This window comes from Clinocottus analis, unplaced genomic scaffold (genome assembly GCF_023055335.1).
Source record: "Clinocottus analis isolate CAN_PGR_092001 unplaced genomic scaffold, fCliAna1.0.p SCAF_6, whole genome shotgun sequence".
Lineage (NCBI taxonomy): Eukaryota > Metazoa > Chordata > Actinopteri > Perciformes > Cottidae > Clinocottus > Clinocottus analis.
In genome coordinates this window covers 18,053,196-18,077,796 of record NW_027176218.1, presented here as the reverse complement: position 1 = coordinate 18,077,796, position 24,601 = coordinate 18,053,196, and the positions used below count along the sequence as shown (strand labels likewise).

The 24,601-nt window shown below is 39.8% G+C and overlaps 3 protein-coding genes across 3 annotated transcripts; 2 read left to right on the top strand and 1 right to left on the bottom strand.

Annotated features, from left to right (window-relative positions):
* Positions 1-2,120: 2,120 nt before the first annotated feature.
* tgm2l (transglutaminase 2, like) lies at positions 2,121-10,668 on the top strand. Its single transcript, XM_068602484.1, has 16 exons — positions 2,121-2,137; positions 3,009-3,179; positions 3,853-4,083; positions 4,469-4,587; positions 5,104-5,232; positions 5,514-5,691; positions 6,110-6,251; positions 6,378-6,481; positions 6,776-6,918; positions 7,014-7,113; positions 7,369-7,514; positions 7,666-7,795; positions 8,019-8,179; positions 8,681-8,817; positions 9,480-9,633; positions 10,636-10,668. Exons 1-16 carry the CDS (start codon positions 2,122-2,124, stop codon positions 10,666-10,668), a joined length of 2,094 nt encoding a protein of 697 aa, XP_068458585.1. The 5' UTR covers position 2,121.
* Positions 10,669-13,320: 2,652 nt separating this feature from the next.
* Positions 13,321-19,662, top strand: pllp (plasmolipin). The gene is made up of 4 exons (XM_068603802.1): positions 13,321-13,482; positions 17,407-17,580; positions 18,275-18,394; positions 19,415-19,662. Exons 1-4 carry the CDS (start codon positions 13,321-13,323, stop codon positions 19,520-19,522), a joined length of 564 nt encoding a protein of 187 aa, XP_068459903.1. The 3' UTR covers positions 19,523-19,662.
* A 1,196-nt stretch (positions 19,663-20,858) lies between these two features.
* On the bottom strand, positions 20,859-24,357 carry arl2bp (ADP-ribosylation factor-like 2 binding protein). Its single transcript, XM_068604060.1, has 7 exons — positions 24,237-24,357; positions 23,756-23,831; positions 23,241-23,302; positions 22,664-22,770; positions 22,377-22,462; positions 22,034-22,130; positions 20,859-21,819 (listed from the first exon to the last, which is right to left on the bottom strand). Exons 1-7 carry the CDS (start codon positions 24,259-24,261, stop codon positions 21,709-21,711), a joined length of 564 nt encoding a protein of 187 aa, XP_068460161.1. The 5' UTR covers positions 24,262-24,357; the 3' UTR covers positions 20,859-21,708.
* Positions 24,358-24,601: the final 244 nt, after the last annotated feature.

The following is a 24,601-nucleotide window of genomic DNA, read 5'->3' as shown; positions in this document are numbered from 1 at the left end:
GATAAGACAATGTGTATAATCTCTATTCATATGTGGAAATATGAGTCAGAATTTGGGCTAAACATGAACATCAGCACGTTAATGTGCTCAAAATAACTATGCTAACATGCTGAATGTTTACTATGTTCACATCTTACTTTAGCATTTTAGCATGCAATCATTTGTTAATTGGTACAAAACGCAAAGGATAATCAGGAATGCGTTTGACCTGGCCAATATTTCGTCATAAACAAAAGTATTGGAAATTCTAACCTGATGATGGCGTAAGAGGTCGAGTTCGCAGGTCAGCGAAGCCAGGTTCATCCTTTGGGCACCATAACGTCTTTACCAAATGTTGTGCTCAACAAGACTTTTCTGTTTGAGGTTGCCTTTAATTGAGCCTGACTCAATTGCTGCATCTCACTAATGCTTTTTATTTCTTAAACTGCACTGCAACTTTTATTCTTTTTTTTTTTTATTGACAGTTTTAATGTTTTCTTAACTGTTTTTATATGTGCTTTTAATGGTTTTATGTGAAGCACTTTGTATCGCTTTGTTGTTTAAATGTGCTTTACAAATAAACTTGCCTTGCCTTGCAGTTTTTAACTTCTTAATTTTCTTATGCAGATTTTATATCCAGTTTGGAATATTGTACATACCGTGGTTGATGTTATTTTCAGGATTTAGAAGTCAATGAAATGAAGGAACTGGTGGGGTCCAAAAGTTTATCATTTGATGAGTGTATTCATGACTGCTAGCAAACATTCAGCAAACATACAGTATGTTATTTTCTGGTGAAAAAGAGCAGGTTATTTCCTTAATGCTGACTGTAATGTCATGTTGCAATTACAATATGTGTACCACGCAAAGCAAAATTTATAAGACTCCCAAACCTCAGATCTGTTGAGTAAGTCAACTAAATGAATGGGTAAATGATTACATCAAGTCAAACTAAGAAGTGAAATAACAGATTGCTCTGATGTTGATGTTGGCAGTGCCAAGCAGAAGCTCATAGTCCATCATTACGTTCGTAAGAGTAGGAGAAGAGAACAGTTCACTCATTACATTGCATTAACTGTTTCTGAAAACTGTAAGTGGGTGAAATAAAATATTTTTAAATATTTCAATAAACTGTTGTTAACATGACAGATCTACTCCAATCTCTTCCTAAGTAATAAAACTACAGTATACATACTCTGTTAAGCAAAAGTACAGCCTTTAAAATATCACTTAAGTAAAAGTACAAAAGTATTTTGTACTTTTCAAAATATACTTCAAGTCCCAAAAGTATTCCAGCTGGTAAAGTTGGATTACTTTTAAATGACTTCATATACTACATTGTGGTTTAATCCATAATACTACTGTACACAATTTATTAGTTAATTATTTTATGTATAAATAATCTGGATCTGCGAAGCCCTTCAGATTAATTAATACATGTAGTTAAGTAAATTATGCCCTATTTGAGCTGTAGTGGAGTAGAAGTATAAAGTATCAGAAGTGTTTAATGTAGTTTATTCAATTCCACCACTACCATAACTAAATGTCACAACTAATGCATTCACAAGAGAAGAACTTCCATACTAAGACCCAGGTTCAGTAATGTTGTGAATTGCTATACATTTACGAAAATATATATATATATATATATATATATATATATATATGTATATATATATATATATATATATATATATATATATATATATATATATATATATATATATATATATTTGTGTTAATAATTTTAAAAAAATAACAAAAAAAACTTTTCGTAATAGCTACAGCTGGATGCCTTTTTTTCAAGTTAGATCAACAGCACCTTCCTGCACTTTAATTAAACTATCACGTACTGCAAATACACTCACTCATGCACACACACACACACACACACACACACACACACACACACACAAAGGACTGTAGGTTTTTGGTAAGTGACGTCAGAGGTCACAGAGGGGAGATGGGGTGGAGAACGTGAATGTTTTAGGGTGAGTGTGTGTCAGAGAGGTGGGAGGGATAGTCTCGTGTGTATAAATACAGGACTGGGATGGAAACCGAAAAGAAGAGTGGAAAGACACGTGAGGACACTTGGAGCAACACTTAATAGATAGATAACATAGACGTGTAAAGGAAGAAGATATGGAAAACATGAGGGGTAAGTGATTCTGTCTATTTACCGTTATATCTATCTATCGTCGATTATTTTTGTCTGAATGCTTTGCCTCTCTACAGTCTGTATTACAAAGTTCATGGGAGATTATTATTATGTGTGTGAAATGTGCTGATGTATGACTCGACACTTGGGTGTGATATGGCCCATCCTAATTCCTGCAGCAAGTACACGTCTGGATAAGACCAGGATCCAGCTGGCCAAAGTAGGATATATTTAAAAGAACATCAACAAAATCTAATTTGTTGGTTTTGACATACTACAGAACATAGAGCAATACATTTATTATTCAAACACATTTAGTTTCCCCGGGTTAGCACCTTTATTAATCTCATTGGGGGTCTGCACTCATTTTCTGGCAGTGTCATGGTGACAGCAAGACTCCATGAAGCTCCTGAGCTTGGCATGTAAAAAACAAAACACTCGTCACATAAACCTCTGCTGGATCACATCTTGTCATTTAGACACTTAGGTTTTTGTATGGTTTCAACAAACATCAGTGCACTATACAGGAGTTGGTAGATGTTATTAGGCTTGCTGGTTGCTCTCTTTTTCCAGTCTTTCTGCTTAACTCAGCTCATCTTATTGTGTGCTTCATAATATTTACTGTAAGGTGTTGTAATGACTTTCTCATCCAACTCTTGGCAAGAAAGTCAATGAGTGTATGTCCCCAAATATCCAACTATTTATTTAAAGATAACACATGTATTAAAGGCGACAACTTAGTCGTCACGTTCAACCACAATGCAACTCTCTGTCAACTGAGTACGGTCACACCGAGGTAAAACTCTTTTGACAGTATTTTATTTACCTACTGGACAGCCGTTAATTGATTATTTAACTTCTTCTCTTTTAGGTTTGATTATGAATGTGAATCTGAGAAGTCGTGAAAACAACTTGGCTCACCGCACCAGGGAGATTGATCGGGAGCGCCTGATTGTCCGCAGGGGGCAACCATTCTCCATAACTGTGCAGTGCTCTGAGACTCTGCCTCCGAGACACCACCTGGAGCTGATGCTGCACGTTGGTGAGCACAGCCTCAGTGAGAAGACTGGCTAGCTTGATGAGATTCTGAAGCTCGTCCAATGTAAACTATTTGACATTTACGAAGTAAATGGTGTACACTAGCAAGACCAAAATAAGTTCCAAACAAAAGCTCTAAAGTAAATCTGCATTTTAACTCATCGGATCTTGACACTTCAGTCAACTCAATCCTTCTTCCAGTAGTTTAGCCTGTCCTCTGGACCGGAGTGTATTATTCTCCTCCATCATTCTCCAACTTTGAATATCTAGTAACTGTCACCAGATTGACTACCTTGTCTGACAGCAAAATTATTACCAACTATAACCAACACTTACTTCTACGCTGGGAATATTTATGTTAAATAAATAAATACATAATGTTTTAGAGCAGCTGTCTCTGTTCTATGCTGGTTCATTGACCGGGGAGGCATTATTTGTGCCTGTGTTTATAATAATGAAGAACTCAGTGACTTTTTTAAAATACTTTTTTGGAGAACAACAAAGCTCTGTGGCACAAAGGAATTAGCTACGTCCGGTTTTGGCAATGCAGGCTTGTTATTTATTTGTTAGGAGGGTCGGTTGGGATTTGTTGTAAAAAAAAAATTGTGTATCAGCAGCCTTACTTCATAATAATAATCTATTTTATGAATCATATCAGTGTCTTTATGTTTATTTAGGTAAGAAAGACGAGGTGGTGATCAAGGTTCAGAAGGATCGCGGGGCCGGAGACAAATGGTGGTTCAACCAGCAAGGAGCGCAGGATGAAATGTTGCTGACTCTGCACAGTCCACCGGACGCTATCATTGGCCAGTACCGTCTGGCTGTGTTGATGATGTCACCTGATGGACGCATTTTAGAGAAGACCGACAAAAATATGTTCCACCTGCTCTTTAACCCGTGGTGCAAAGGTAAAACATAAAGCAAAGTGCACACTCCGTCTGCAATGTGCTTTCTCCAATAGGACTGACTTTACATATACACACTACGGCTTTTAAACATCACCATGCAGTTCCTGACATGTTGAGTTTGTAGACATAAACCGTATGACAGATCTCCATCACCCGTTTCAACCTGACTGAGCGTATATTAACATCATTAAAACACCAAATGATGAAAATGTTCACAGTACAACGAGGGTCACGTTTTTTTTCTTATTGAGGCCCTTAAATGCTATAATAATAATATAGAAAAATCACATTGCAAATTGATGTTGTTTCTATCTGCTTTTTGGCTGCTTCTGTTTCCTGATAATGTGTCACTCTAAATAGTTTCCATTATGTGTGTCTTTACCAGATGATGTGGTGTACCTCCCTGATCAGAGTCTGCTTCAGGAGTATGTTATGAATGAAGATGGAGTCATTTACAGGGGGTCCTCGGATAGCATTACGTATATGTCCTGGAGTTATGGACAGGTAGCTCTCTCTCTCTCCCTCTCTCTCTCTCCCTCTCATACACACACACACACACACACACACACACACACACACACACACACACACACACACACACACACACTGCGTGAAGGGTTGAGTATGTCTGTGTCTGTCAGGCCAGTAGTTGGCCTGTGTGAATTGTCACAGCAGTGTGACAGCAGAGACTCTGGGACTTCCGCTGGCTCAGAAAAGCTGTTTGTTGGACGGAGGAAACTTCTGGACGGGAGGTGAGAGAATGTAACCAAACCACACAAACAAGGGCTTGTCCCTTCACTGTGCGGTGGAAAGGCAGAGAGGAAGACAAACAGCGAGAATGCAGGAAGACCAAGAAGGAGGTGTTGTAAGAAGCGGACTGACCAATGGGAAACAAATGTCACTTGAAATATGTTTTTATAAAAAAAGGCTGAGAAGCCTCTCCTGTTCAACTACAAACCTTATGTTTCTTTGCTCATCTCTCGTGTTTTGTCTCTGTCTTACTGTGACTCTGTCGCTCAGTTTGAGGACTATGTGATGGACATCTGTTTTGAAGTCCTGGACAACTCCAAAGAAGCCCTGAAAAACCCGGAGATGGACATCAAGCTCAGATCGGACCCCGTCTATGTCAGCAGGATCATCACCGCGATGGTGACGATCTATTTTACTCTCTGCGAAAACAACTCTAAAAGTTTAACAACTGTACAAGAAAATACATTTAATTGTTTGAGGGGGGAACACGTGATACTTTACTGATCCATCCAATGTGCAATTCATAAAATGCTTTTACAGCAATGCTGGATACAATCCTATACACATATTTTCAGAAAGATACATGAAAATCTTACCTTTTCAATCATTTGCTTCATGCTGTGATATGTGATACACAGCTTTTAAAAAGTCTCCTTGACATGTTGTCTCCATCTGTCCAGGTGAACTCTAATGGTGACCGTGGTTTGTTGACCGGTCGCTGGATAGAGCCGTACTCTGATGGAGTCCCGCCGTACAAATGGACCGGCAGCGTGCCGATCCTACAGCAATGGAGCAAGGAGGGGGCCAGAGCGGTCAAATATGGCCAGTGCTGGGTGTTTGCTGCCGTCGCCTGCACAGGTGAGCCGTCCACAGATTTCACTGCTGCATGACTGAACGGACCCCATGAGTGCTACTGACTGTAAAAGGCATGTTTTTAAAGGAATGTTTTGGGGAAATACACATATTTGCATTCTACACGGGAGTTAGACAGCACCACCTTGAAATTCACAAAGAAGCGTATGCATAATATCTAATTTAAATATATGCAAATAACACAGAAGCACCGAGATTCTAGAGTGACATGTTGCTTTTAGTCTGGTTTGTGCAGGTTTAGCAGCCGCAGAAGCTGCACAACCCATATGTGAATGTGCTCCTCTGTACGGGGGATTTCGAAGCTGCAGCCAGTATTTAAGAAAAGGATAGTAAGGATGAAAAGGCGTGTAGGCAGGGACAAAAATAATGAGTTGTCCCTGTCTGATCTATGTTACTTTCACAGTGCTGCGCTGTCTGGGGATCCCAACACGCCTCATAACCAACTTTGCTTCAGCCCACGATGTGGATGGAAACCTCGCCATCGACATTGTACTGAATGAAAGTTTGGAGAGAATAAACAGAAGAAACAATGCAGACAGCTCCTGGTAGGAACACACACACACACACACACACACACACACACAGATATATACTGAACAAGATTTAGTGCAAAACATTACATAATCTCAGGCAATGATTTATTTCCTCCATTCCTTTCCTCTCGAATTTAGGAACTTCCACTGCTGGGTCGAGTCCTGGATGAGGAGAAGTGATCTTCCCAAAGGAAATGACGGCTGGCAGGTTTTGGACCCTACCCCTCAAGAACTAAGTGATGGTACAATCCACATTCTTAACCTATGATGTCTGTTATTCACCTCTCTCTTTCTTTTAGAAGACATGTCTCACTGTGTCCACATTTAAAACTAAACAATGTACATCCACCTGTTAATAGTTGTTTTTCATCGCTTTAAACTGTTGGCAGGATTGTCCTTGCTATAGCTTTCTGTGGGGCCTTATTGTTGGTCCCACAGCTGGTTGGTGTTTTGATCAGCTTGATAATCAAATTAAAATACCATCTTCAAAAAGATCATGGAAGTGGTTAGAAGACAAATGTACTTCTCCTCTTTAGGTGAGTTTTGCTGCGGTCCGTGTCCAGTGACGGCCATCAAGGAGGGGAATCTAGGAATGAAGTACGACGCTCGGTTTATATTCGCCGAGGTGAACGCTGACATCATCCAATGGATCGTCCAACCCGATGGCCAACGGCGAAAGGTTTTGATTCACTCTCATATGCTCAAAATGAAAAGCTTTTTTAAAGCCAAAAAATGTACTTACATTTAAATAAACTGTTGTTGTTATTGTTACAGATCAACGTGGATCAGGCGAGTGTGGGGAGGAATATCAGCACCAAAAGTGTTTATGGCAACCAGAGAGAAGATGTCACTCTACACTACAAATATCCTGAGGGTTAGTCGGAAGGTCTCACACTGAGGAGTAGATAGGGTAGGATCAGGGATTGCAGACATTTACAGCAGCCATACTGATAAACTATCAATATCTGATTGACTACAATCACATTCAGTTCATAATATAACATTCAAAAATCATATAGCTGATGGACACTGTAACTTCTACAGTTTAATGTGTAAAATATTTGCTCAGAGTCGTCTGTTTAGGCTCATGCTTATGATCAGTTCTCATTGACCAACATCTTCTTCACAGGCTCCCAAAAGGAGAGAGAGGTGTATGAGAAGGCGGGGCGGCGGGTCACAGAGCCGACCTATGAGAACGCAGAACCAGGACAACTGAAGCTGTCAATCAAGCATGCTACACCTGTATTTGGAACAGACTTTGATGTGATTGTTGCGGTATGTAGTGCGCAGACTGTAACTGAATGAAAGGACGGATGAAATCATAAAACCATGTTCTCTGTTCTGATTTATGGACATTGTGATCATCATCGTGATCACATACAACGGTCTATCTGTTCATCCTGTCATGAATCCATTCTGTTGGCAGGTGGAGAATGAAGGAGACAGAGAAGCTTTTGCTCAGCTGACCATGCTAGTCACAGCTGTGACTTACAATTCTGTCCACCGGGGGGAGTGCAAGAGACAAACAATCAGTGTGACAGTGCCAGCTCACGAAGGTTAGTAGCTCAAATAAACACAAAAGGTCTCTGGTGCAGATGTACGACTAGAACAACGGTGATGCTGTGTCTTGTACTCTTTTTCTCGATTTCATTTTGTCGCAGCATGATGTGCAATTTAATTGTTAAATGTAACAGTTTAATACTCTCTCTCTGTGTGTGTGTGTGTGTGTGTGTGTGTGTGTGTGTGTGTGTGTGTGTGTGTGTGTGTGTGTGTGTTCAGCCCACAAGGAAGTGCTGCGTCTGCACTATGCCGACTACGCCGGGTGTGTCTCTGAACATCACACAATCAGGGTGAAAGCCCTCTTGCAGGCTCCAGGAGAGAGCGTGCCCATCATGACCGAGGCCAACATCCAACTGAGCATGCCTGAACTCCTCGTACTGGTGAATACACACTGAGCATGGCCAGAGGTCATAGACCATGAAAGCATTTATAAGATTGATGAGAATTAAACTATGAACAATTTAAGTGTGCACATCTCAGAGATGTAACTGCATGAGAAACATCTCACAAATCCTTCTTGATGGATGTTTCAACAGATTCAACCCAGTCATGGGAACAATTTTTATGTAATTAAAAAATCACCACATTTGTCGACCGTTTTGATATCTAATATCTTAATGTTGGCTTTGAAAATGTTTTTCCATGTGACCACGTTTGGTTGAAGTTTCTCTAAATAACCAAATGAGGTCATCTTCCCCGTCAGCTGAAATCTCCTTGAATTTCTGAATTTTTCTTGGAGCCCCCGTCATGAATTTAGGAACTCAAGCAATTTGACTGAAAAACCCAGGATATCCTGGGTTTTGTGTTTCCAAATCGGAAACTGTGCTGTCATATACACTGTAATTTGTATCCTGATCAAACATCTGTTGTCTATTTTCCAGCTGCCCGGGAAGGCTTTTGCAGGGGAAAAAGTAACAGCCTTCATCTCCTTCACCAATCCCCTGCCAGTTCCTCTGAAGGGTGGCATGTTCACTGTGGAAGGGGCCGGCCTACTGTCGGCCACTGAGATCCTTGTTAAGTGAGTACTGAGTCAGCCAACTTCACTGTAACGCGTATGCAAGGAATTGACAGGCCTTATATACCATCACTACACACACACACACACACACACACACACAAACATTAAAGAAAGTAGTTATATCTAACCATCCTTTCAAACAAACCGTCTATAGGTATAGTTTAATTGCAACGTTTGCCTGATGAAGGTCGGTTGCCGAAACCTCGCAAATAAATACATGTAGTGCAAGTTAGACATTAACAGCATTTTGATATCAACTTTTGATCTATTCCTCTCTCTCTTCTACGCACCTGTCATGTAATAAATGTGTGAAGTCGTCTGCTGGTTTGAATATCTAAGAATCCAACATTGCTTGTAAAATGAGGCTTAGACGGACACTAACAGTCAGCGTGGTCTCCGAAAATGTTGAAGTCTATGTTAGAAATCCAGAAGCACAATGGATTTGAAATGATTTTTTTTCAGTTCAATAACTAGCTTTTGTAGCCAAACAAGCAGTGAGTCATGTGTGTACGACAACGTTCCAAATTAATGAAGCAGCCACTGCCTTGATTGTCATTCATGCTCTTCTAAAGACGACCCTCTTACTCATCTCTCTCTCTCTCTCTCTCTCTCTCTCTCTCTCTCTCTCTCTCTCTCTCTCTCTCTCTCTCTCTCTCTCTCAGGGAGGATATATTTCCCGGCCAGAAGGTGTCTGTCAGGCTGTCGTTCTCACCCACGCGGCCGGGGGTCAAGAAGCTCCTCGTGGACTTTGACTCTGACAGACTGAAGGACGTGAAGGGAGTCGCCACTGTGGTTGTCCAAAAGAAATTTGGTCCTGTATATACTACTTATTGAAAACCTTAAAACTGACTGGGACGCGACTCTGCGATGGGTTGGTTGATGCTGGAGGCCCCGCAATGATTTCATCTGATTTCGTCATATATATTTAATCACCAGTATTAAATTGTTTCATAACCAGTTAAAAGTTCTTTCAAACAGTAGATGTGTCTTCCAAGATGACTGTGACCTAAGAAACACTGGATACAGTGTTTAATTACCTTAAAGCCACTATATGCGTCAGATTAGAACATTTCTGACTTTACATGATGGCGGGCACTAGATGGCACCAAAAAACAACAGGTGACGCCGCTCGATGGCAATGTAAATGTAGAATGATTTGCTTTTTGTTTATGTTTCTCCTCTGTACCATTTAATGTCTTAATTTCATACTGGACTGAATTGCCAAATCTTACAAGTTTCCTCTGATCTTTGTTGTCTTCTCCTGATCTACTTTACAGCCGATTGTTAGTCCCTTATAATGAAATGACGACCACCAGGGCCTTCAGTGTTTAAACAGTGTGTTGTTTTGCATACTTGTTGAAAAGTTTATGTTTTTTGTTGTGTTTCAAAAATCTGTTGATGCACGGTTTTCAATCCTATTTTGTCTAATATGATTATGATTCTAGAGAATAATGTTGTGTTCAAGCTGATATGACACATGCTAGCACGCTTTCAATAAAATCTCTATATATATTTTCACCAGTATCAACCGGATTATATGTTATGACGGTAACTGAAGTCCTTATGGGATGTCTCTCTGCAACATGATTTTAAACTGTACAGAGAAAGTCATTCGACATAAAAAAGACTTATACAGTCAGTCAAAGAGTTGGAGTTTAAATGTCTTAAGCACACTGGTCCTGGTTGAAGCAACATGTGTTGCCTTCATCAGCATATCCCGAATGCCTCTGTGAGGAGAAGTTGTTAAACTTCTGCAAGCTGTGAAGGGACCAGCCCTTGTTTGTGTGGTTTGGTTGCATTCTCTTATCTCATGTCCAGAAGTTTCCTCCGTCCAACGAACAAAGTCCCTGATCCAGCTGAAGTCCCAAAGTCTCCGATGTCCCACTCCTGTGACACCTCACGCCGGCCAACTTCTGGTCCGACCGAGACAGACGTACTCAACTCACTCACATAGAATCATTTGATTATAGTGTCACATTCTGAATTCCACTTCAGAATCACCAGAATTCCCAAGAAATTCCATTTACCATTTTGGTTTAAAGGGGCAGTTCTCTGAGACACTGGTGGTGGTGGTGGTGAAGACGGGAGTTGACTGCCTGCTGCCTGGAGGTGACTGGGGTGGAGGAGGGTCACATTTGTGCCCAAGCTGAAATTGACAACTGACAGCATCAGAGCAGAGAATCCCTTTTAAAGTTTGACAGCAACGATATGATTGGCTTAGACTAGACAAAGTGACACATCTGGTTGGTTGCTTAAAAGTGGACGCCCCTAGATCAGTTGCTACCGTAATGAATTTAGACTGAGATATATGAATGACCTATAGAGTAGGGTCTTCTGTCCTGAACTATTGCTTAATCTCCATTTGTCTGTTTATTGCGACTTCTGGTAATTGCACAATTTATTCTTCAATCCAAATGTTGTTTTTAACATTTCTCCCTTCTTAGTGAAAGCATTTACATACATTTGTGTTTGTTTGAGTGAGCAAGATTTACCATGTTACAAAGTCCTGCTAACTCAGACTGGATCTTTTTTTGGCCATTCAAATTTTGTTGCTTGATCTAACGACACATAATAGATATATAACTAGACAATAGCAAGCAGGAAGTCATTGGTTATTAGCTGACTGTAAAAAGAGCTTTGTATTTTCATTTTCTCCTTTAGGAAATATTTTTGGTTTTGTCTAAGATATGAGTCTGATGATTGGCAACCAAAGGCAGAGTTTGCACTACAGCTAAACACCAGCAGAGAGCAACAGAGCCGTGTTCAGACATTATCTCAATTTTAACGGTACAAGACTAAAAGTAAACCAAAGGCACGAAACATGAAGACCATTAGTGTTATAATGAGGTCACTGCTCTCCAGAGGAAACAACATAACTATTGACAGAAGAGAAAGTGGTGACCATAGAAAGAGCCAAACCAGAGAAAAACCCAAAGTTGTGTTTGCTTCTTTCCTTCAACAAAACTGCTTGAAAATAAGAATGATCTAAATGTGACGCCAGAGCGCCATTGGCCCAAATCGTTGTTGGGCGAGCACAGCGATTGAGCGCTGGACAATGGATTTGGATCCGGATAGCGCGCACAGGTCACTGTCTCCCCTGGAGGTGTGGGTTTGAATCCCACTTCTGAAATCTCTCTTTTCTTACAATCAGATAAAGGCTACATCCTGCAAGATAATGTGTGCTACGTGTTGGTTTCCTTACACTTATTATACATTGTATTTACGACGTGTTTTACGTATTCAACATTGTTTCAACACATCCTACCAACACACAGAATGACAATATTCAATACAAACTTTACTGTCCCTTTTAAATTTGTATTTGACTTTTTACACCACTGCAGAATAGAGTAAGCCAATCAATATGGAGGCCTGCATCCATAGAGAAAGGAAGAAAATCAGCTTAAAAAAGGACTTGAAAATAAATACATATATGTTTTAATCTATTTATTGTACTGTAGGCTGTACACATTTATTATAGGCTGTTGTGTTTTTCTATGTTTGTATGTGGTTTGTACTGTCTGTATGGTTCATGACACACAATTACATACCGTAGTGCGTGTTTGGTTAGTACGTGTGATTGGGTGAAAGATGTATACTATAATACAATTATGTTTCTTTATTTTTGACATTCAATGTTAGAAATGAGATGAAACATTTATTCAGTAGCCTAAACATGACTGAACCAGTTTTAATGTAATCTTCCTCACTGTTGTTTTGTGCTGGTTTCTTGTTGGATTTTTAGTATTTTGAGTTACATATTTACTGCATAGTCCTATATGTAATTTATTAAACTAAGTGAAGCAGTACATCACCCTTTTGTCTTAAACATGCGAAGAACAAATATACAACAAACACCAAGAAGGTGTCACTGACTCCTTGTTTGCAAACACATCAATGAGTCATTCTGGGAGAGACCGCTGAGAGCTACATGGGAGGAGATAAAAAAAAACGATAAAAGAGGGAGAGACTAAAGCACATAGAGAGAGGATGACGAAATACTGTGTGTGTGTGTGTGTGTGTGAGAGAGAGAGAGAGAGAGAGAGAGAGAGAGAGAGAGAGAGAGAGAGAGAGAGAGAGAGAGAGAGAGAGAGAGAGAGAGAGAGAGAGAGAGAGAACAAGGTGTACAGAGACTCCCTCACCACCACCATTGGACACCTGTCAGGGCAGTGGAGAGAGAACCGGCTGGATATCAGAGCCTGGAGGTTTCACTGGAGGGCTCCTCTTTAACTTTTTCAACAGGCTTTAGGAACTTTGTACATTTGTGTTTTGTTCGATATTTGTGTTCTGGACTTAACTTAACTTTAAACTGAAGGTTCAGTCTTGCTGGATGTAGTCAATGATTACTGAATCCCAACATTCAGGTATTTTTTTGAGGAATAAAATCTGTTGGAGGGGGCAGGTTTTCATCACAGACGTTTATCCTACGACCGAATCCCATCCTCAAGGAGTTTGTTGTTGGTGCCATTGTTTCTGAGACGCCTTAAGCTGAGCTGCGTGAACATGGCAGATTTCCCGTCCAAGGTTACCACGGAAACCAGCTCCCCCAACTACCAGAGCTCTCAGCAGGGCAACAGTCTCCGAGGGCTGACCAGCAACATCACCAATATGCTGGAGATGTCCTTCATCCGAAGCATCCCGGCCGTCCTCATGATGGCTGAAATAGTATGTAACAGACACAGAGCGGTTCTACTTCTAACTTCTCTTCTTCTGTCTATTTGGTTTCATCATGACTGAAGCCATTCGTGGACTAATTTCCTGGTTATCAAAGAATAATGCTCTTTATTTTTCTTATCGTCCAAATCTGATGAACCAAAGACCGAAACCAATGCTCCAGCCTCCCAATTCTTTTTGGTTTCCTGACCCCGTCTGTGGCAGACATCTATTCAAAGAAACAGTAATAAAGTTCAAGAAGCATCTTAATAACTGTTTGGAGCTAATCTTACTCAAACAGGATTAAATAGTGCATCTTAGGGAGTCTAGTTTCTGCAGACTAAAACTCTGGAGAGACCGTATGGCAGCAGGACAGTGCATGTGTAATAAATAATTAAACAACAGTGTCCCTGTTCATCATAATGAAGGGACATGAAGCCCTGTGCACCTGTGTGGCTTATTGGTGGGCTTTTAATAGATTTGCAGATAATAACGAGGCGATACAAAAATATATATCAGACTTTGGGGATACAAGTAATACTTTAATGGATTGTTGGTTTTGGTCCTTGTTGAATGTTTCTACAATAAATAATGTGTCCAGACGATAGCCAACTAAAACCTGCCAGTCTTTTTTTCTCTCATAGATAACGGCAGCACCAATGTGTTGAAGAGCCAATGTGTGGATAGGGTTATCCAGGAAACCTGTTTTACCTGTCATTACTGAGGATGAGTTCAAGGCAAACCACACCACATGATGAGCTGTCTAACATGCAGTCAACATTACAGTAGCTGTGTATAAAGACCTTGGACAGCTTTTTACTGGTGCCACAGGAATTTGAATGTGTGTGATAAATATCACATATCAACAAAACACATGACCGTCAAGTGATCAAAGTCTCTCTTTGGCGGTGTGCATACACGGCCTCTGCTCAAGTTTGAAATTGGCATGTGGTGAGAGCTGAAGATGAATTTGACGAGGCATTTCTGAGATCAACTGTGATTGTGAGCGTCAGCGGGACTGTTGGTATATTTGCTCTAACGCAGGGTTGAAAGATTGAATGTAGCACAGAGGAAAACTAATTTACGTATTTGTACTAATCTCTGTCCACATAGAGGTCATGTGACAGGAGATCTTTGTCCCCTGAGGGCCCTGTCCACTCCCGCTTCCCCCCCGCTTCGTCTTTCTGCACCAAGCGACAGTGTTCATTCTGTAAATGATGTGACGAGCTTTATGGGTGGCAAACTTTTACTGGCCTTTGATGGTATTGTAGTAGTATAGGGCCAGAGATCTGGCAGCTTCAAAAGGTTTATTAACTCTGCTTAAGTTGTATTTTTTGTGGCAGGTACATTTCAACGTTACTCTGATTAACATAAGTACAGGAAACATTGTTTGAACCCAACTATTCCTAAAAATCAACAGCAACCTTGACCTATATTGTTTCTGGTAGTGTGTGAGTGTGTACGGAAAAACAGACTTATTCCAATGTGAATACAGCAGTCCTACTAAACTAACTTGACAGTAAATCTTGGCCAGATTTACCCAAACAGGAGCATCATCTATACAAGCATGGTGATTATTTGTATGGCACTTTTAGTTTCAGGTGATTTGTTTCAAGTAGCTTATGTTTGTTGAAATGTTTAATTTGGCTGACTTGTCAAACTAAATTGCAAATTAAGTCTTACCCAGAATAAGTAATAAGAGTATTTACCTTGTGAGACTTTTCACACTCACCACCTTCAAGCTAACCATAGGCTGGTTTCAGTAAAACTGTATGCATTTTTAAATGATGACACCATAACTATACAATAATAACATGTGTGTGTGTGTGTGTGTGTGTGTGTGTGTGTGTGTGTGTGTGTGTGTGTGTGTGTGTGTGTGTGTGTGTGTGTGTGTGTGTGTGTGTCCATACTTATGCAACAGCAGCAGAAAGGGAAGAACTTTTCTCAACAAAAAAAGGGTAGCGGCAGAAGAGTTCTTTGAAAATGTGTCAATACCAAACGTCTCCCATTTCTACACGCCTGCATTCATTTATCTGCAGTGTGTATTACATTCATAGAAGAGCCAGTTTCCTTTTTCAAACCTTCCGCTCCTAATGCAATATTGATAAATAATATGCTCAAAGCATTTAGCGTAGTAAAACACATCTGCATAATAAATAAATAGGTAGGTATAGAGTAGGTTGTAGTATGCATGGTTAAACTTGATAAATACTTAAGCTGAAAGTTAAATTATTAAGTCCTCCTCACACATTAAGACATTATTTCAGTATCATCATGAGACTGTGTTGTCCAAAATTATCATTCAAGCATTAAAAAGGTTTGTGAGCCTGTGGGTCTTGGTGTGAATATTTGACAGTTTTAGTCAGGAAGTTAAGGTTATTTGCTGTTCCTCTAATTTAGAATAGAGTGCTTTGTAAAGGTCAACGCTTGTGTGTGTGTGTGTGTGTGTGTGTGTGTGTGTGTGTGTGTGTGTGTGTGTGTGTGTGTGTGTGTGTGTGTGTGTGTGTGTATCAGGTGTGTAAAAAGTGAAACTTGATCTTTTCATACATAATAGACTGGTCTTTCATGTCCTTTCTTGTGGGACAGAAGCAGACACAGAGACAAAGGGAGGAGCCTGGTGTGGTTTCTGTCTTGATAACATCTCCGTTTTAAAGAGAACTTGAATTTCAGATATATATATCGTAAACTAAGACTTCTGACCAACAATGCTGTAAACATGTATCACTCTCTATTACATTGACCGTGGTTTATGGGAGATATGGTTTTGTTAACAACAACAAGAAATAGCTTTACATTTTTGTGAATCTATTTGGTGAATGGCTTGCTGAGAGTTTTTTATTGACATTCATTTTCTCCAGAGGATGAATACTACTGACTTTTCCTGTTGCGCCACCAGTAGGTTGTGATTTTAACTGAAAAGTCTCAATATTGGATGGATTTTCATGAATTTTGGTGCACAAGTTCATATTCACCTCAGATGAATTGTAATGGCTTTTGAAGAAGGTTTTAGATTAAAAGTTCTGTAGTCAAATTTACTAATTTTATACATTTGTAAATGACAGAAAAATCATTAATCATGGTTGTGGTGACTACCTATATTTGATTAATTGCCATTTGCTACATAAACAAAAACATGAAAATATGTTGGATGTATATTTTAGTTAATTGTTGTGACAGCAACAGTAGTTTATTTTCTACAACATGACAAATGCTTTTCTAATGTTTTTTCAACCAGCGGTTATGGCAGCCAGCTAAAGCAGAATGTAGCTCTGTCTGTCTCTCCTTTATTTTGGTGACTCTTTGAAGCCATCTGAAGTTCCAGTTGCACTCTCTTGCTGGAACGATGTTACACACTGTCAAGTTTACGCAAGGCAGGTCCGATGGTTACATTTTGTGCAACCGGCATCCGACTGTTGTAAAATAACGACAGAACCCCTTCATGCTTATGTGCACACCAACCAAGTCGTTTTAACTCTTTATTCTACAGTTTTCAGTCGGCTGTTGGTTTTTCAATGGGTCGGTTTCCTCCGTCAGGTGACCGGAAACCCGACTCTAACATTGCTGATATGATCTGATAATTGACAAAGGGCAAATGTTTTCTAATATGCCAGTCATATCAATGTAATGAGGTAATAGTTAATGTTTTGTTTGATAAGATAAGATAAGATATTCTTTTATTAGTCCCGTAGTGTTGAAGTTTGCAGGATGACAGCTATCGACGGGTAAAGTACTCACAAGAGACATATAGTAAAAATCTAAAAACAAGAAATAGAAATAAACAGTAATAGAAAATACAGCAAGAATCCACAAAACCCACATTATCTATAGAGACAGAACACAATTATTTTATACTGCACCGGTTGAAGTGATCAAAGTTTGTTTTTCTATCTTTCTTCTTAGTTGATCTGACTTGTTTTCTCTCTCTATCCTTTCTAGGTTCTGGGGCTGCTCCAGTGGGCGTTGATAGCCAGCGCCCCCTACACATTGTTACCAGTGTATGGCTTTGTGATGTTTGTGGCAGTCACCCTGTGGATCCTCACCACCATCCTCTTCTTCATGATCCTGTTTGGCGCCCAACAAAAACTTACCTTCGTCCCCTGGCCCTTGGCGGTAGGATGGGACGCGGGGAGGAGAGGGAAGGGAAGGGAAGAGGAAGGAAATGAAATGTTTTGAGAGTGTTATTACAGGGTGTACAGAAACTAGATTAAATGTGCTTTTATTTAAATTTATTGTCAGTTTCTGGCATTAAAGACCCATTGGTAACATTAAACAGTGTTGAATGAGCGGCAATCAAAATACATTCTTGACTATTATTCGAGTTTGATAAAAGTTCGATAAAAATAAAAAAATCAATCTTACTTCAAACCAGTGAGAAGAACACATCTTTTCATAAAATCATTTTTGACACCACTGAGTCTCCCTGTGCAGTTGATTAGTTATATTCAGATGGAGACTGACCGATAAGACACACTCTCTCTGATGTCTCTTATAAGCGCTCAGGGCATGGGATCATTAATGCATTGATAAATGGACAAAAACAAGACAAAAGCCTATAGATTTAGACGGAAATCTCACTGTCGAGGATCAATGATCCTTTAAGGTTTGATCAAATAAAAAGAGGCTGACAAAATAGGACAGTGAAGAAAGAAGAATGCCAGATCTGTGAAAGAAGAGACAAGATTAAAAAAAACTGTGGGGAAAAGGAAAATGACAATAGAAAGTGAGGGGTCATCGAACAAAAGGGGATAGAGATACAGAAGCTTTCAGATGAAGTGTGTGGCTAATGTTTCTGCTCTTTTGCTAGGTGATGGCGTATCACGGCATAGCCACGTTTCTCTACCTGACCGCCTTCCTGGCCAACGCAGCGTCGGTGTACCCCTTCTATCTCTATCCTTATTTCTACGGAGTTATGGCAGCTGCCGCTGTAAGGCGCCTGACATCACTAACACTGACTCACATGCAAATACCTGGTTGAATATGCAAGAAACAGTCTGATATTATTCTCTGATAATGTGTCTGCAAAGGAAACGCCCAGTGGAAAGAAACAAAAGTTTGGTCAACAGATACAAATCTATGCCTGCAGTCCTCATTTATTCAGTCAGCCAACATTTGAACACTTTGCACATTTTCTATGTCCTCCTTGCCTAATACCCTTTCTTTGGCGTCACTGTTTGGCTAGGTGTGTTTTTGATAGATGCGTGTTTACTTATGAGGGTATGGCAGGCACACATACACACACACACACGCACGCACACACGCACACACGCACACACACCTTTTAAGATGCGATACAGGTGAGGCTTTTTTTGCTCACATGACTGCAGCATGCCGCGTGATTAGATGTGTCTTTAGGGCTAGTTACCTTTGAACCGGAGCCGTTCCCAGTCCCTCTGCTGAGTCAATGTTCAACCCAAAAGAATGTGGAAGCAGGGCATCATAGGAAGTGTGTGTACACATGCACACACATATACTTTGTCGTACACACACTGTGTCAGGTGATCATGTATAATCAACTGTCAGGAAAATGTTACTTGATATGCCACTTTATAGTCTTTCCCACAGGCTTAAGTCCATGCTGGTTGCTGGTTTACAGCTACAGTAGCATTTAACACACAGGATTTCACACACACACACACACACACACACACACACACACACACACACACACACACACACACACACGATGAACTAGCAACTACCAGGTATATGGACCAATTATGAGATTGATAAAGCTATTAAAGCACCATTATCTGGGATGTTTATGGATGTAAATATATAAAGATGTAAATGTTTGGTTCGTGTCGGCTGATGAAGGTTTGAGACCTTTGCCCTGCTTCCTGAAGTCATGTAAAAGATATAATGTTTATCTCTTCTCCCCTTTTCACTTTCTTTGAATGTCTCCCTTCCTGTTTCTGCTTCTCTGGCTCTTTGTCCCTCTGTCCAGTTCTTTGGTGCTGTGGTGACCGTGGCGTACGCTGCAAGTGCATTCTTCTCCTATCTAGACTGGAAGGGAGACGGAGGGAACGCTGCCACCGACACAGTGCCGGCCTAGGATTTAAATCTGGGACGCTGATCTCCTCTTGTTTTCTTTCCCTGGCGATGTTGTAGTTGCTTGATAGTCTACTCTTGATACGTATTACTGCTGACTGTGGTGAGACAAATCCTGACCTCTTCCCAACCCCAGTATTAACAACACGATGAAAACTTAAATATTTTCTATGATATTATTTTTTTGTCCAACTTATTACTACAAACACAATATTTCTTAAACCTCAAATTCAGGTGTTCCTAAAATATTAATTTATTAATATTATTGTAAATACGCAAATGAAGCAGACAATGCTAACAGGTTAAATAATTGGTAATCGCATTACCTATTAGCACCATTTAGTTACTAACACCTGTGGGTTGCATTTAGAATACAAAAAAAAAAAACTTTTCACTTAAAGCAATAATTTGACATTTTGGGAAATTTCAAACCTTCTGAGACAGATTGAAACCACTCTTACGTCTGAACGATACATATTAACTGAGGCTAGCATGAAGACTATGATTATGACATACTCTGTCATTCAAACAAATATAAGAACATTGTAAAACATGTTTTATACAATGGGGCCCATTTTGATGACTGCAAAATATCAACGTCGGTGTCGAAGGCGTCCTGCCTTGCCTGTGAAAGTCAGCTTTGAGAGGAAGAAAATAAACACCCTGGTTACAAGAACTTATACTCCAAATTTGACACCCTGACCAAACTTTGATGGTAAAGATTTCCTCCACTGAGTGGTATTATTATGTGACATGTATCAAGGCGAAACATGCAGATCTATAACTATTGGAGTTGTTTGTTTAGTATATCTTGTTTACAGAGAGTGGTTGTTGTTGTTGAGAGTGGTTGGTAAGGCTGGTTGAGTACCACTGGAGGACCACGTCAACTTCTGCTTGTGCATTCTGTGACGCTAATATTTGGAAGTTGCACGCATACCGTAACATGGCTGTGCAAAAGGTGTATGCTTAGTATCTCTGTCCAGCACAAATCTGATTTACCCTCCTGGATGTACAGGCTCACATTGAAACTTAAGTTATCCATAGAACAAGCCAAAGCACTAATAACATTTAAAACATGTACATGGGAAAATATACTCTCTTAATGCATTATAAAGATGCAGGACATTAATGACTCTTTAACGTCTCAAATGTTGTACCCATGGAACTGTGTAACATATTTCCTTTGATTTACATGATTAAGTACTCAACTCCTTTTGTATGTGCCTTTATTACATAATGTGTCTTTTTGTACCAATAATTTGAATACTTGTGAAATCCTGTGGTGAGTGATGGAGCTCAAACCTTCATGTGTTCAAATAAAGCACTCGGTGAAGTCAATGCAAGGCTCGTACCTGTTTATTGAAAATATCTCTTTACTAACAAATTACAACAGTATTTCAACAGTGACAGAAGCGTATGTTTGCAAATAAAAGCTGTCATATTAAGACGAGTAGAAAATACTTTGACATTGTACCGAAAACTATACTGTCGGTCTTATTTTCAATTGCAGACACATGCACACAATCACTTAATACATTAAAAATGACTTTCACAGGCATAGAACTCAATGTAATGAATTTTCCAACTGACCAAATAATTTAAAACTTTATACAACATATTAGTTCTGCTATAATCTTCTTATGAATAACACATACCAGCCAAAGGGAGCAGTCAAATATTCAATCATATTAAATTGTTTCTCCTGCTTACAAGATGTGTTGATGACTTTTACATAAGAACCAGAACTAAAAAACACAAAACTAGTACCAGCCCCAGAACTGGGTTCCTTCTCCCCAACCACACAGATCTAATAGATGCAAACGTAAATACATTGATTTGTAATCTTAGGATTTGGCTTCTCACCAGCAAATTTCAATGAATAAACTTTGAATATTTCAAGTAGTTGTTGTATCCAGTGCTGTGTTGTGGTCGTGGAAAGAAGCCGATGCCTTCCATCTTCACCCTTTAACTGCAATAACCTCTTGAACACACATCTCATGCCACCAAACACATAAAACACAGAGGACTGCATATGATTTTGTGGTTGGGGGTCACTTGTTGAAAGACTGGGGATTTATGGGGAAGCTCACCATTAAAACACGAAAATCCCCAAAAAGTGACAAGCTAACACAAACTTTCTGAAGGCCTGTGAACAAAATGTTCCATAAACATTATAAGAAAGGAGGCAATTCAAATGTTTGTGAGATGCGGTTCAGTGGAGCCGGTGTGTTTGGACCCAGCGGGGATCAAAGATGTGACCACAAGTCCTTGACTCAGGTCCAAACCTCGGCCCTCCTTCTCCTAGAAACATACAGATGCATACAGATGGTATTAAAGCATAGCATTTACAAACAGGAGTCATTACCACTTGTTTTTGACTAATTAACGCACATAAATAGATCGAGATACCAATGCATTTGAATGCGACATAGGCCTAACAGTGAGAAGTAGAGAATATGGCACCTCAGAGATTCTCAGAAAAAAAGGGGATTAAAGATGTTTGCAGACAACTCACAGCTCTGTATTCCAGAAACATCTCTTTAAAAGCTATGAAGTCAGTAAACGTCAGCAGCATGTCAAAGATGTCACCTGGCACCTCCTCTTTGTGTTGCCTGTGGGTGGAAGAGAGTAACCAAGGGAATCCAATCACATTTGCAATGTACATTTGTGCCACCTAGTGGTGGCTGCAAAATCGTATGTTTTAGGCACAACGGGTGCATCAAACACACTACCATATGAGCTAGCTGGTTGCTTTCAATGTCAGCAATTGAATTTAAGTAATTTAGTTGTTAGTTGTTGTAGAAGAATTCAGACAGGATAAGATGTACTCAGGGGAGAGTTATGATGTCACATCTTACATGAGCCTCTTTATGAAAGTATTCATGTTGAACTCAGGGATCCTCTCCATCAGCTGTTGCTCCAGATGTTTCTCCAGCAGATCAACCTACACAAGGTCTTAGTTTACTTTCCTGACTACTACAGAGGTTTAGTAAATCTTAATCTTTGATAGAGCTGAAGGTTGAAATTATACAAAAGGTGATATAATGGTGACAATACTGAAGGCAACTGTATCGTCATCGTCAAATTCCTTAAAGAAAGGGGGTGAGAGTTGCATTAGAACAGAGCAAGATGTCAAGCAACTCACATATTCATTGAAGATGGGTGTGTAAATGAGCTTGTTCTCGTCAAAGTCCTCAAACTGCAGGTAGTGTTTCTCCATGAAGCTCTGCTGGAGCTGCTGGAACTCCTCCTCTAAAAGTATTTGACATGTGGAACAACACAAATCTTCCCTATTAACTCGTGAAACACTTAAGATTTGTACATTTCCTCAACTGGTTTTGCGTACGGGCCTTAAAGATAATCCCGGGATAAAATATGAAAATGTTTTGCCTCTGTACACTTTATGTAATTTTCACCATGCTAACAGAACAAAAAAAGACCAGACTGCCTGATTTAATATCCTACAGCCCAACTTATTTCAAGGATAGGAGTTAAGATCAGATCATCTTTTATTAGTCTCACGGTGAGGGAACTTGCAATACTATGTCTCATAAAGTTACAGAGACCTTCGTTTAAAAAAAGAAAAAGGACAATTTTCTCTCATTCAGTAGATGTATTTGTTTTCTAAGCCCAAAGACTGCTGAGATGCATTTTTACAAATGGTAAGATTTGAATATGTATTTAGAAAAGACTAACAAGAGCGGTCTCATCACTTATCCTACCCATGATGATGTCCTCTATGCAGCCAATAATGCCATCAAAAGCAGCGTCTGCAGCTGAGGAACTGGAGGGAGAAAAACAAGAGATAAAGATCATATCGCTTAAAGGGAGACTTTAAGTGCAGTTTATTACAATAATACAGTTATGTATTAAGTCTGCCGTCTGTAGCTGTAGACTTAAGTTTCAAAATGAGACTTTAAGGTTTGACTCACGATGGCGTGACACTTCCGTATGACTTCTTTTGAACTTCGTAAGTAAATGCTTGTAAGTACAGTACGTTTTTACCTGGTAAAGCCTAAAAAAAATAAGTAAAAACTAAAGACAGAGACATACAAGCCTTGCATTGCGCACACAGCTTGAACATGTAACTTAATGGTTCGGTCTTTACATTTCACCAAAACACTTGATCTCTAAAGTTAGAAACAATAGTTGGACTGTGTTACGTTAATTACACAGCGTTAAATGAAAAACGTTTGAAGACAGCCACGTGTCATGTGACTTGTCCCTGGAAGCTCACCTGGAAATAGCAAAGTTTTCTTCTTCCATGTCTACCATGTCTACGATGTTTTCTCCATCTCCGCAGCCTCGGGCATCTGGAAAAGGAAAGAAGGCATGCTCCACCTGAATACGCGTGTTTTGGTGAATTGACGTCACGTGGCTTAAAGCGATCGTGAGCTACAAAACACCTGACGTTAGAAAACGAATTTTCTCCCAACAAAGGCAATATGTCATTCCTTCGCAAGGCTGCCTGCCAGGCCCAGGAGGCGTTGTCTTCACTAAACGATACATTCGCTAACTAGCTAGTTAACGCTAGCTGTCTCGATAAGCTAACGGCTAGCGTTAGTCAACGTTATAACGTCAGTTAGCCTTCAATTATTACGTCTGCAGCAGTCGGAGTTAGTTTGTTGTAAATTGCACGTTCACCTCCCCCTACCTCCCTCCCCTCCTCTCCCCCTTTGGGTGAATGAACGATGGTTAAATTAATTGAATATACCTACTTAACGCTAGTTTCTGAATATCCATGTTGATGGCTAGCTACATATATCTTTAACGTGTGGTATAGAGCGAAGGTAACGTTGTTACCAAGGAAACGGCGAACGTAAGTGCGTAACAGAGTTCGGTCCGGGTGAACGAGATCTGATCACGTTGGTTCCTACCTCGAGACATTCTACGGGATTATAGAAATTAGGCTGTGGAACAATTGTCTTCATTTATTGATATTGGGCGGACGTTACTGAGACAACGATTGCTTCCAAGATCACACAAATCCCCTCGCTTTCTTTGCTTAAATTGTACTCAAATAAAGTAGATAGATAGTAAATAATAATCTGATTATTACAAGCATTCGTATCAACAGTTGTAA

Coding starts and splice junctions, on each gene's coding strand:
- arl2bp (XM_068604060.1), bottom strand. CDS start 24,261: ATGGATATTCAGAAACTAGCGTTAA. Junction 22,771..23,240: donor CATAGAGGACATCATCATGG/GTAGGATAAGTG, acceptor AAATACTTTTAG/AGGAGGAGTTCCAGCAGCTC. Junction 22,463..22,663: donor CACCCATCTTCAATGAATAT/GTGAGTTGCTTG, acceptor GACCTTGTGTAG/GTTGATCTGCTGGAGAAACA.
- pllp (XM_068603802.1), top strand. CDS start 13,321: ATGGCAGATTTCCCGTCCAAGGTTACCACGGAAACCAGCTCCCCCAAC. Junction 13,483..17,406: donor TCCTCATGATGGCTGAAATA/GTATGTAACAGA, acceptor TATCCTTTCTAG/GTTCTGGGGCTGCTCCAGTG. Junction 17,581..18,274: donor TCGTCCCCTGGCCCTTGGCG/GTAGGATGGGAC, acceptor CTCTTTTGCTAG/GTGATGGCGTATCACGGCAT.
- tgm2l (XM_068602484.1), top strand. Junction 6,252..6,377: donor AACAATGCAGACAGCTCCTG/GTAGGAACACAC, acceptor TCTCGAATTTAG/GAACTTCCACTGCTGGGTCG. Junction 8,180..8,680: donor TGCCTGAACTCCTCGTACTG/GTGAATACACAC, acceptor TCTATTTTCCAG/CTGCCCGGGAAGGCTTTTGC.